Source organism: Theobroma umbraticum, unplaced genomic scaffold (assembly GCF_002168275.2).
Source record: "Theobroma umbraticum cultivar Fairchild unplaced genomic scaffold, ASM216827v3 scaffold_95.0, whole genome shotgun sequence".
Lineage (NCBI taxonomy): Eukaryota > Viridiplantae > Streptophyta > Magnoliopsida > Malvales > Malvaceae > Theobroma > Theobroma umbraticum.
Genome location: NW_018397257.1, coordinates 4960163 through 4973285, shown reverse-complemented (window position 1 = coordinate 4973285; position 13123 = coordinate 4960163). Strand labels below are relative to the sequence as shown.

The 13123-nt window shown below is 31.8% G+C and overlaps 1 protein-coding gene and 1 non-coding gene across 2 annotated transcripts; one reads left to right on the top strand and one right to left on the bottom strand.

Moving 5' to 3' along the window:
• The first annotated feature begins 1584 nt into the window (after window positions 1–1584).
• Window positions 1585–1666, top strand: TRNAS-GCU (transfer RNA serine (anticodon GCU)). The gene has a single exon. It is a non-coding gene; the product is annotated as a tRNA-Ser (tRNA).
• Window positions 1667–5091: 3425 nt separating this feature from the next.
• LOC110412138 (transcription factor MYB46) lies at window positions 5092–8271 on the bottom strand. Its single transcript, XM_021422603.1, has 2 exons — window positions 7885–8271; window positions 5092–6315 (listed from the first exon to the last, which is right to left on the bottom strand). The coding sequence occupies exons 1-2, from the start codon at window positions 8178–8180 to the stop codon at window positions 5655–5657; spliced, it is 957 nt and encodes a 318-aa protein (XP_021278278.1). The 5' UTR covers window positions 8181–8271; the 3' UTR covers window positions 5092–5654.
• Window positions 8272–13123: the final 4852 nt, after the last annotated feature.

Sequence of the window (13123 nt, the reverse complement as noted above, 5' to 3'; positions counted from 1 at the left end):
TCTAGAAAAATAAATAACACCAAATATATGTGAAAAACTATTTGTGTAGAAGAAAAAAACCACGAGACAAATCAAATAAAAATTTACCATACAAGAAATAAGCAAACTTACAAAATTCATTATCTTAAATTTTTTATCCAAAACTTAAAGATTCATAATGACTGAGACAAAACAATAAAATTAACTCTTTAGGAATCCATAAATCTACTCCCAAAGAAACCCAATTGTTGAATAAATCTTTCCCTTACTCTCTCTAAAATCCTCTTTTTTCTTCACTTAGCCACACACACCACTAGCACTGCAAAGCCTTGCAAAATTCGACTATATAAAGGAAGAAAAGGAAGAAACCCTTAATTCAAGCAAATGGGGTTTGATCCCATTGTAGGCCATGGGACCCTCTTAAAAATAACAAATTCATATTTCATAATCTATTTAACAGTCATTGTCAAAATAGTAAATATACGAATATTCATATTTTTGTTAGAAGTAAAAGAATTAATTGTTCATAAACATCACAATTTAATCTAACAATTATAAATTAATATAAATAACTAAAAGTTTAACAATAGGGATATAACAAGTGAAACTTCATTTAAATGTTTATATTTAAGCAGGGATAAAAAAATCTCACATTTGTTAAATTGAGAATATATTAGACATATAAATATAATAAGAATCACTTCACTTATTGTCAATTAGTTTTAGATTAAATGTTCATCTTAAAAATTTAGTATTGATATCAAAACTAGTACTACTGCTATTTGTTGGTCCCTCAAGGATAGATTATCCCGTAATAGATTCATTATTCATACATGTGAAGAGAGTATTATAATAATAATAATAATAATAATAAAATCTTACATTTATTAAGTTTGGGTATACAACACACATAAATATATTAAAAGTCATTCCATTTAATATTAAATAATTTTAAATTGAATATCCGTAATCAATTTATCATAGAAAAGGACTTCAATATATATTGTATCTTGATTTTTCTTTAATTTTTTTTCCTCACAAAGAAGGAAATATATACTATAATGTGGCAAAGTCATTGCCAATTTGGCATTTTCTCTCTCCAATTTTTTCAAAGAAAAAAAAGAGAAAATTCCTGTTTAAAGTCTATGGAATTTAAAAATTATAAATACTTAAATTTTATAATTATCGAAATAACTTGATCTAGAAGGACTTACTGAAGAGACATGTGAAAATGAAACCAGGGGCACCGCCTGGCAAATCCAAGGGGCGCAATTTTGGGTTCCATTTATAGTTATTGGGGTACCCAAGTGTATTAGAATTAGCAGAAGATTACTTGCTATAATTAATTGATAAATAAGAAACAAGATACGGTAATTGTATCAGCTCGTAGATTTCAATGTGGTGGCGATTCATGTTACACCATTTTGCTGCTGCTGTATAGTAAAGGCATTTAAAGAAGTGAATTAGCAATCCCGTTTTCGTTTTTTTCAGAATTAAATACTAATTGATTTTATGTTAGTAGTTAAAACTAATCACAAATATTTGGAAAGTAAAATAGATAACATTTGTTTAATAATATTTGGCTGTTCCCGTTACTCAACAAGCGACGCTTTGGCCGAGTGGTTAAGGCGTGTGCCTGCTAAGTACATGGGTTCATCCCGCGAGAGTTCGAATCTCTCAGGCGTCGCAATGCTTTTTCCACTCTTCTGTTTTTTCATAAAAGTAAGAGAAAAAAGAAAAATTTGAAAACTTCTCTATTATCATTATTATTTTTTCTTAATTTCCACAATTCTAATATACCTCAGGTTACTCTCCACTAGTTTTTAACTCGTGCGATATACAAGATTTTTTATTTTATACGACTTTAATTTATTAAATTAATCCAATTTAAATTTGAAAATGAAAATATGCTTCAACTATTCTTAAGTAACTCAAATAAAATTTTAAATTTTAGTTCAAAAAATAAATATATAATTTTGTTGTTAAAATCCATTAAGTATTACTCCCAAACCCAAATTACAATACCGAAAAACAAAAACAAAGTATAAGTTGAATAAGTTTTCCTACATTAGCATATTCAATGATTATCTCAATTCTTATTATGGCACAAAGATATCATAATATAATTAAGAAATTGTTAATATATAAATTCAACGACTTAAAGGAGTATTAATAAAAAAATACATTAGATACTAAAAAAAAAATTAAAGTTCTAGCATTAGTTTGTCATGAATCCCAAGTAGTGTACGTATAGAGACATAAATGAGTGTTAGAATTTTTTTTATTTAAGAAATATATTCAATAAATTATGATGAATGTAAATAATGATTATATACAATTCTCCAAAAATGAAGGATGAATTAATAACAGTTTAACAGAAAATCTAGCAATTAGTAATTGCTCTGCTGGATCACAATTCAAGGATTCGAGATGACAGGCTGGGCTTGACATGGAACAACTGAATTGAGGCCTCCAGCTAATTAGATTGATGTTCACGCCTAAAGTTTAAGTTAAACAAGAAGATCTTAGTTAAAAAGGTTACTGTCTTTTTTTAAGAGAGTACGAAATTGAATTTAGTATTCGATTGATAATCGAAAAATATATTATTTTAAAAAAATTTCAATGAATTTTTTTTATTATTTGAATAAATTATTAAAAATATTTTTTACAATTTAAATCATTTTATAAAAATATTTTCCGCCTTAAGGTAGAGTTATTTTTTTTTTGAATAGCATATGTATAAATTCAAAGGAAAAGGGAGACCCCAAAGAACATCATAAGCTATGGCTGACAAACAGAATCCATAGCACCCTACATCCATCAAACCACCTCAGTCCAACACAAGCCGGTCCCCAGGCAAAGAAAGACACTCGAAACAAAATCACAAAAAGCGACAAAAACAGCGTGCCCCAGTGTGATCGCCCATTTGAAGGATACGGGTAAAATAAGGAAAAGTTGTAATTGACGCCATACAAACCCATCCATTAACAAAATATACCAAAAAAAAAAATGGAACATTTTTTCCTGTATGCAAATAAGTGACCACAGCAAGAATGCAGGAAATAACAGTAAGAGGAGATACAGATGGAGTTTGTTGTGTGTTAAAATAATAAATAAGAGTTTATTACAAAATAATAGTGTCATTTGATTTTTACATTAAAATTAATAATGAAAATGAAAATAATTTTTTTTATAAAACACCTAACCAGATATAATAGTGAAAGGAAGCTATAATTTGCAAAAAAAAATAAAATTCCATCTCAATTATTTTTTAATTATAACGTTATACAAATATTAATATTCATCAATTGTATAAAACATCCAACTTGAAAGCATGAGGGAGAAAAATCAAGAGCACAATAGATGGATGTTGACGAGAGAAATCGATAAAATTAGAAAGAGTTGAATGGTGAAAAAGAGAAATCAAAAACAGAGACGAAAATGAAGAGAAATTGTGATAGATGGTTTAATTTATTGAAATGGTTTCAAGGATATTTTTATCAAGCCATGATTAAAAATGGCTAAAAATAGTTAAGTTTATTTTGATGGCTATTTTTAAAATCAAGTTATGAAGATGACCATTTTTCACAATTTTCTCTTTATTATGCTAAGCTTAGTGTAATAGTAGTTTTTCTGTTCTCCGAAAAATGTCTTGCGTTAGTGTAGGACATTTTACATGATCAGTGAGTATTTTTTTTGTTGTCTCGTAAAATGTTTTACATCTAGAATAAATTTTCTGCCATCCAAACAAGTATAAGTCTTCAAACATTTTTTGAAAAATATTTCATATCAAAACAAACTGATCCTAATTATTTGAATAAAGAGACACTTGCCTATACTATTGAATCAATATTTAGATATCAAAGAAATATTAGTAAATTATTTGTTAGACCTTTGATGAAAATAAGTTATTAGTAAAATTCTCACTTCACAAGTTACATTTAGTGTGTTTATTATGATAATCAATCTCTACATTTGGAAATGGTTTATTAAAAAGGTAACCGAAAGAAGTTCATCAAATCCTAAGATACCATAGGAATAACTATTTTCATAATATGGTATCATTCAAATTTTTGATGCATGGGTTTGTTTATACTCTAATCTAAATACAATTAGGCAATTAAAATTTTTTAATGGAAATCAATTGTATATATTGAGTTTTAACTTAATTTGAGACCTACTAAGTGTATATCTAACAATTGCATAGAGATTATAAATTACATATGCATGGATATTTACTAGTAATTAATCAAACAATTTGAGTGGTGTTAATAAACACTTGAACATTTACTACTAAAAGCAATTGTCGGCAAAGAAAGGCCAACTTATTAAGCATGTGGCTTAAAAGAAAAAGAAAGAAAGAAAAAGGCAAAGCATGAAACCTAAGTTTCAAATTCCAAAAGGGATGAAAAGTGTAGTGAATATTTTCTTTAGGTGGCCTCAAATGAATTCAATAAGCTGACATCAATTACATAAAAAATGCACGCAATCATCACTCACTACATCCTCCCTATAGAGAAAAAACAAAACCCAACCATCCATTTCATTACTTGTCCCAAAGAAATAAATAAATAATTAATTAATTTCACGAGTTAGTTATGTATGGAATGTTAAAAATCTAAAGGAAAATGATTAAGAAAAGCACGACTGCCCTCTCAATCTTCATTGCGTCATTCAGTTGAGAATATGGTGAAGTTCTTTATTATTTCACAAGTCATTGTCCAAAGAGCTTGCTTACTACTCACTTCTTTCATCAAGTTGTTTTGATTTGGCATTGTCATCTCCAGGGAAATCAATGAAAGGTGACCAATGTATATAATTACTCTTATAGAAGGCCAGCAATTAGGGCTAAACTAACAACTAACAATTAATTTAATCATATTTATAATGGAAGGATCCAAATTGAATATTGAAGCCAAAGGTGACTAAATACTCCCTTATGGGTGACTCATTAATGGAAATGGACGTCTCAACCGTTGAGCTAAGTGATTAACATCTCAATTCCAAGGAAGAATGATATACGACATATCTTTTCATCAAGGTATAATTCTTCCTAATCAAGGAAAAGAGCAATAAATGTCATAAAAGTGTACCAAAAAGGGGGTACTGTCATAAAAGGAGATCAAGATTTTTATTATATTTTTGTCAAAATGTAATAATACAGTCTATTAATTTCTTATGTGTTTCTCTCCACTTGACATTGCTTTGCTTTGTACATCAACCTCAATCTCGATCTCAAGAAACTAACAATTTTATGTGCCGACCGCCTACTAATAATCCTTAATTTCTCTAACACTGTTTACATGGACTATTCACATGCATAGGAAGTACTATAATTAATTATTTCTTCTCATGATGCTTCATCAGTCAATCCAAGTACTCCTTTGCCGCTTCATCGGAAACATACTTACAACGATTTTCAAGGTCCCCAAATGCGACCCTTTATTCCAAATTCAGCTATTCTACAACTTAGACAAATGTTTTTGATGAGAGACCAAACTCCTAATGAATCCCACAAAACCTGTGAGCCTCGAGGGAGATTTGGTAACTCGATAATAGGTTTTTGCTGATTTTTATAAGGATTGCATGACTAGGATATTTGTAGGGTTAAGGTTTGGAAAGGGACTAGAAGATAAAATTTGGAGGCAGGGCGGGGTAACTAACTGTTTACTTATTCAGCTTTGGAAATCAAGAAAAGGGAAGGAAGAAACATCCTTCATCAAATCCTCCAAGTCCCATTCTCCAACTTTTATCTCTTCTCCTAGCCAAAAATTCCCAACGGCGCCGGCTATGTTTTCTGCTTTGTAGTTGTTGTTATTAGTACTATTTATGATATTGAAAGGGTTATTGATGTTCCTATCATATGTATTTTCGGTTTTAAGGTTTTCTCCAATGCTTTCTAGAGGAGGGACATATAGCTCCCTTTCTACCCCATTGTCAACACTGCCGAATATCTCATTTTCCCCATAGAAACTGTCACCATTTACCCCAACCTGTGTCACACATGAGGCCGGATTGAAGCACCCAGTCGCCCCAAACACGTTTAGCCCTGCCTCCAGCGTTGGTAAAGACTTGCCTGTGTGATTCAGAACCATGGATTGCAAGGAAGAGTTGGGTGAAGTTGATGATAAATCCATGTACACAGGCAAAATGCCTTGTTCTTGCATTGACATGAACCCAGCCATGGCATTTTTGTTAGGCTCCGACGATGAATCACTAGCGTTTGGTGACGGAGTGGATGACAAATTCTTCAGCCTTTTCTTTATCGTTGAATTCCAAAAGTTCTTTATTTCATTGTCTGTACGACCAGGCAGGCGAGCCGCAATTTGAGACCACCTTTGAGGGTTTGAGCAAGAAAAATTGAATCAGTACTTTTCATCAATAGTATCCATGGAAAGACTACTGTGTTTAGGTTTTGCATGTTCCTTGCATAATGCATGGAGTGCATGGATGCTTTAAACTCTAAGCAAGAAACCGTGACTTGAGTTTGAAATTAAGGACAGAATAAGCAAAGAAATTCCAATGCCATTTTTCAAACCAAAGACTTTAAAACAATCACAATGTGTGTATCATTTAAATATTTAAATCTAGTCATATTAATAGCTAAAGATGCATTGCATGCAAGCAAAAAAAGAGCTTTAAACAAATGCAGGGTTGAGTGTCTTCAACTCAAAGAGTTGGTATATAGGTATCAGTAGATCTCTGCCTATTAGGGTGCCCTTTTCTTTTGTAATTCGCCTTTAATAATCTTTTTGCCCTCAAAACGACAAAAGAAATTAAGTAAGAGGAAGTGCACAATCCTTCCCAATTCTTTATTCGATTGTAGATTCTTGATACAATAATATCACAAGAACTTTGATTGGCTAAATGCACTCTATTGTAATGTCCCTTTCGACTTTATATGTCCATAAAGAGTATCCAAATACTCAAAATTAACAAATTTGGGCTAATTCATGTGTATGTATACTGTACTTTCTCCACAAACTTTAAGTGATACTTACTTTTGGCTCCATCACTCCACCAAGGCACCAACTACCCTAAACCCCTTGATGCACTCGAGGCTTAATGGTAAGCACGTGCGAAGCAACCAAGCAGACAAGAAGAGCTCTCGATTGGTGCTTCTCTTTTGTAATCCTCAAATCACTCTAAAAGTCTTTCCACATCAGCTTCCCACTTAGCCTAATTTTATGTGTTTTAATTTTTTTTCCCTCAATTTTGGAACCTTATGTGAAATTAAGGACTTTGCATACGCGTGATATATATAAAATTAAAAACACAAAAACAATTTGAATTGGAGTTAAGAGAACAAAAATATTGCTCTATCATTTCACCCTAATCAGGGGTTGAGGGAACTATAATGGCGTACAAGACTAAGATCAATGAAATGATATAGCAGGTAGAAAATTAAAAAGTTTCACCTCATGAAGCAAGCAATTGGAATATTTCTAACTAATTATCATTCCTCAGCATTAAAATGCACGTAAAGTGTAGTACACCTAGCAAAAGAATATTTTATCAGCTAATAACCTAAAAATAAAAGAGTTTGAAATTAGAAAGCATGGAAAGAGGTTATGCAGACAAACATAAAACTAGCTATCTACAACCAGTTTAGGTGATTGGCAGTAAGGGTTTTGCATAAAAATTTTAGATTCCGGGTTATAGAACTGATCTCCTCGAGTTATGAAAAAAGATTAAATTAAGACAAATTATAGATGCAGCTCTTTATAATATATACACCTCTCATCTTGCTCTTTCACTTCCATGATTTTAATCACATAAATGTATCTGGAGTCCATGACAATGAGCCTAGATTGCAAGAAAACGAAGTTATTATTATGCTTGTAAAAGCTAGAGTGGGATAATACATAGATAAGCATGCATGGAAGAAGGAAGATGGAGAAGCACCTGTTGCCAAGAATGGAATGCAAATGGACGATGAGCTCTTCTTCCTGAGGCGAAAACGCCCCTCGTTTGAGATCAGGTCTCAAGTAATTGATCCAACGAAGCCGGCAGCTCTTGCCACACCTCTGCAGACCAGCATTTCTAGCAACATCACTCCAACAGCCCTGGCCATTGGTTATCATATAGTTCATGAGCTTGTCATCTTCCTCCGGTGACCACAGCCCTTTCCTAAGCTTATTAGTACCATTATTGTTGCCTCCATTGCTACCCTTGGCAGATGGATCAGGCTTCCTCATCATGAAATCAATCTCCCAAGAGAGAAAGACAGAGCTTAGTCTTTGGATCCTATAATAATAACCTTGCTGGGTTATTTTTGTTGATCCTAACTAGTTTGATATAGATTAGTGGACACTTTATAGAGTGAAAGAGAGGGAGAGAGGAGGCTTCATGGAGTGGAAATGGTGATCATGATGATGGTGATGGTTGTGGGGTTTGCTTAGAATATAGGGAAGAAGAGAGAGATAGAGGGTAGGGAGAGAAAGAGAGAGAGAGTTGGTTGATGGGTCTAAGTAGAAAACGGTTTGGAAGGGGACTTGAGAGGGAGAAAAGGGAAAAGATGACAAGAAAAGAAGAGTGGTGGTCGTCTTGTCTTTGACTCTGTGACCTTGTCCTTTTTTTTATCTTACATTTTTCTTCACTCACAAGGGAATCATCATAAATGAATCATAGAGACAAACTGGAAAAAAGAAATTAAATAAAAAAAGAAAGAAAGGAAAATCTATAGGCTTTGTTTTGTTACCAAGCCAACTTATTTGCTTCCAATTCACATAATCGTCTTTTCTTTTCTTTTCTATCTCATGAATCCACACGTGTATTTGAAGCTATAGATATGGGTATGGGGACTAAATAATGGAAAATAATTTGATCATTGATACACACTTGGCACATGTTTATTAATCTAAACCATCCAAGTTTTCAAGTGGTGTTTGGGCATATAGATATTTTCATTTAAGTTTTGATCACGGAAAGAGGAAAAGTAGAGAAGACTCCATGTTACTTTGTGATATATATATATATATATATATATTATAAACCTCTTATATTTTTGTCATATGGAGAAAGGTGACAAAAGGAGGGATACGAACATTTAAACCCCTATTTTTGTTCTTTTAAAACAATATTCTTTGATGGAAAGGGGGTTCACGTGTTTCCATCACAGCATTCTTTTTCATTTAGAATAAATTAAAATCCTAGAAAAGAATAATAACGACCTCCTTCTCATGCTGTGAAATTAGGCTACTACAGAAACAGTTTTGAGTCAAATATTATTCTAACAATATATTTCCATCCACTGTCTGCAGCCGCGAAATCAACTGTGGCTGAACACGCATAGCATTTAAGCAAATTGGTTGGCAATAACCATTCAACTAATTATTGTCTTGATTTATTAGTCTTATAAACTAGCTAAAACTTGAAAAAAAAAATCCTTAGTATTAATTAATAATATGGTTAATTATCAGTGGATGGTTTAAGCGAAAATCAGCATTTTTTAAAATGCTATTTTGATGCACTGCATGAACCTCATGTAAGGTTCTCTAATTTAAGTAGGCAATTAATTATCAAACATCTGAATTGTGATTCAAGAAAATGAGTTTCTTTTGCCTTCAGTTTTCAGCTATTGACATTTCCAGTACTTAATGATTCATAATTTATAAGAAGAAAAAAAAGATATGGAGAAAGAAATGGATCAACAGATCATTGACTTTTCCAATTGCACCTTTTAGAAGCAAGATAAAGGAACGCTACCCTTCTTAATTTTTTCATCAGGCTTTCAGCATATCTAATACAGTTGAATATAGCCTTTGCTATTCATCAAAAGAGGAAATTAAGGTAGCATTTGAACCAATGCCAAGGCACCGCGAGTTTTAGCTTCTAGAATGGAGAAGCTAGCTAGCTAGCAAAATTATCCTTTGCTGTATGATTTCCTATCTGCCAAACAGATTTATGTTGGTTTAAGTGGTTATGGGGCACTCTCCCACGTCTCAAGATTACATTGGAGACAGACAAAAGCCAGATAACACTTTAAAGGGCTTTACCTAAATTCAGACAAACATGTATATGCACAAAAGAGAAACATTGTCAAAAACCAATAAAATAGTCTCCTTAATCATGTATCCTGTGAAAGTAGAGCCCAGAATCATGCGCAAGGATTGGTGAATATTGTCAAAAGAATATAGTTGGATTACCATTCCTAAAACGACCCTTTTTAAAATTTTAAATTGATAAGAATAAGAGAATTTTTTATGAAATTAAGTTGGCATCTAAGTATTTGACTTAATGAGAGGAATATGTGTCTCCCTCTTCAAAGAGTATGGTTCAATTTTTGCAAAGAATATTTCGAGAGAAAAATCTTGAATGCACCAGGTCACTGTGGAGGGGTGCATCCTTAAAATCGACCGTGGGGTGAATTAGAAAAAGGAGTATAATTAATTTCGGTTTTCTTTCTTCTAGAAAAAGAAAAAAAAAGAAATAGATTTTCATAATTGTTAGTTTTCTAACAATATATTTTTCTTCTCCTGAACTTCAGAACAGATACTTTCAATTTTCTTTTAAAGAGATTATACATGAATCATCATGCTAAGATCCTGGCTCTACACTTGTTGGATCTTCCCAGATATATTCCATGTATCCCTTTTTTCATTTTTCATTGTTTTACCATGTACTCCCCAGGTGCCAAAAAGTTAAAAAGGAAGATCCAAAAGTTGCTAAGGCAATACTAAAATGCAAAAAAAAAAGAAAAGAAAAAAGTGAGAATAGCAATGTGATAAATTGGAAGTCCCTACAGAGGGGACCTAGCTAAAAATATGACAACTCCATCAAGTGGGAAAGGGGAGGACCCAAAGAGATTCCATTTATGTCTGATATCAAAAACTACTTATGGAACCCATATATGTTTGTGGCAACTTAGGATTTGTTTAGGATTTTTGTACCTTTGTAGGTCAAGGCAAATTTTTACAGCCAAAAACATAAGATAACATCACTGCTTTTTTGTTATTTCGTTAAAAAACATCATATTGTATTGACTTCAAATAATCTCATGATTACGATGGTTTTAGTGAGAATTAGCAGGTGCAACCTACTTTCTGAGAGAAGCTTAAGAATTGCTTATGTCAGAAACTAACCCTAGCAATAACCTCGGTTGGTTAAGAGTAGGCAATTTCTCTAAACATTTACCTTTTTTTCTTCTTTTTTTTTTAAAAGAAAAAGGAGAGATTAATTAAAACCTGATTCTTCCTTGAACAGGAGGATTTATACACTTATATGCCAATATTGAATTAAATGTCCAGACAATCATTTACAGACCACTCTTAGATTAAATTAATGTTATATGCTCTCCTCTCGTTAAATAGAGAGAGAAGACAACCAAAAATATGCTTATTCAAATAAAAATAAAAACAAAAGTTAAATTAAGTTATATACGTAATAAGGTCATTTGGATTTAGCTCAAGTGATAAGAATGGGATGAACTTTCTATGAAATCAATCATAACTTCAAGCTAGAGTGCTTTTTCTCTTGTACAAATACTCCATGCTCAATATTCTCTCTCTTAATCAGTCACTCTTACTATCAAGTCTAGAACTACATAAATTGTGAACATCAATGGGTTGAAAGCAAAAGTAGGATGACAATTATCCAATTAAACTCTGATTCTGTATTCAAAGAGCACACGGGGAAAAAGGTTTCTGAGAAACATTTGGAGGTACTCTAAAGGATTCAACTTTTCCAATGCTTTCCCCTTACTGTTGTCTTGCCAAAGCATTCCTTTGTCTCTATGTGTGAACATTACTCCTGTAATAAGCAAAGATACCCTTAGGGTGATGCGAATGGCCCAATAGGGGAAGGCCATCCTGGTGTTCAATAAAGCAATACCGGCAACTGAAATCATCGTAGTAAACAGCAATGATAAGATTCCGGAAATATTCTTGGTAAAATAAACAAATATTATCAGTAATTTTTATGTCTGGTTCTCTTCGGATTTCATTCAGCGTGAAAAAATAATGGTAGGACAACAAATATGTGTTCAAATGCAACAAATGGGGAAGACTTAAAACAGAACGACTGAAAAATGTTCACTCGAACAAGGCTGATGAAAGAGAAAGGTAGAAATAGGTTGGTGCTGACCGCACGCGATAACAAGTCCGAGGTCAAATCTTATGTCCTCCGTTTTTAAATAATTAAAAAAATTACTCAATATTATATAAACTTTTCAAAATAAATGCTAAATAGTTTTACTTATGAAATTTGTGTTTTGAATTGTGTTGAATTTTTTGTACGGTGTTGTGTTAAATAAAATTATATTTTTTATTTACATTTTATACTTTTCTAAGGTAAATTTTTGACGAAATTTTAGATGAAAATTCTTTTGTTTTTTTTGAAAGATAGGCTTTTTGTATAAATATCAATAATATGTACATTGGGGAATGAAGGAACGGCCAAGACCGCCTTGTCTCAAAAATAAAGAAAACCTACAGATAGAACAAAAGAAAGCTGCAGATTAAAAGATGCCTCTCAAAGAGTGTTAGCATCCATAAGAACGAAACACCATTTTCACTATCAATATTTACATCATTCCCAATAAACCATAACAGCTCACTTTGTTTATCACTGCCTGCAGGGGCGGAGGGTAAGCCAACAATGGGGGGCGGTGGCCCCCCCAAAATTTTGGAAAATACTTATTTTTTATATATATATTTTATCAATGACCCCCTCACAATTTTTAAAAATTTTTATTTATCATATATTATTAATGACCTACTCAAAATAAATTTTTTATTTAACAGCTAATATAAATAAAAAAAATAACCTTACAAACTTACTTAATTTTACCTTAATTTATGTTTCTTTACACCTCTTTCTTTTTCTCTTCTCTTTTCTGTCTTTTTATTTTTATTTCTCGTTTTTAGTAACTCACCGTAAAAATACACTTTATTCTTTAAAAGAGATTTATGAACTCGTGAGTTTGAAAACGGAAAAACAGAGATCACTCACCACCATTGTATAAAATTAAGAGGAGAAAAAGTTTTCTTTTACCTTTTTCTTTCTATTTATATTATTTAACTATTATGTGAAATCTTATATTTCGTATTTAATTATTTATATTTTATATTTTATAATTTTATATTTTATTTTTTAATTTAAATATAAATAAATAAAAATATTGAATGTTGACTACATTATTTTT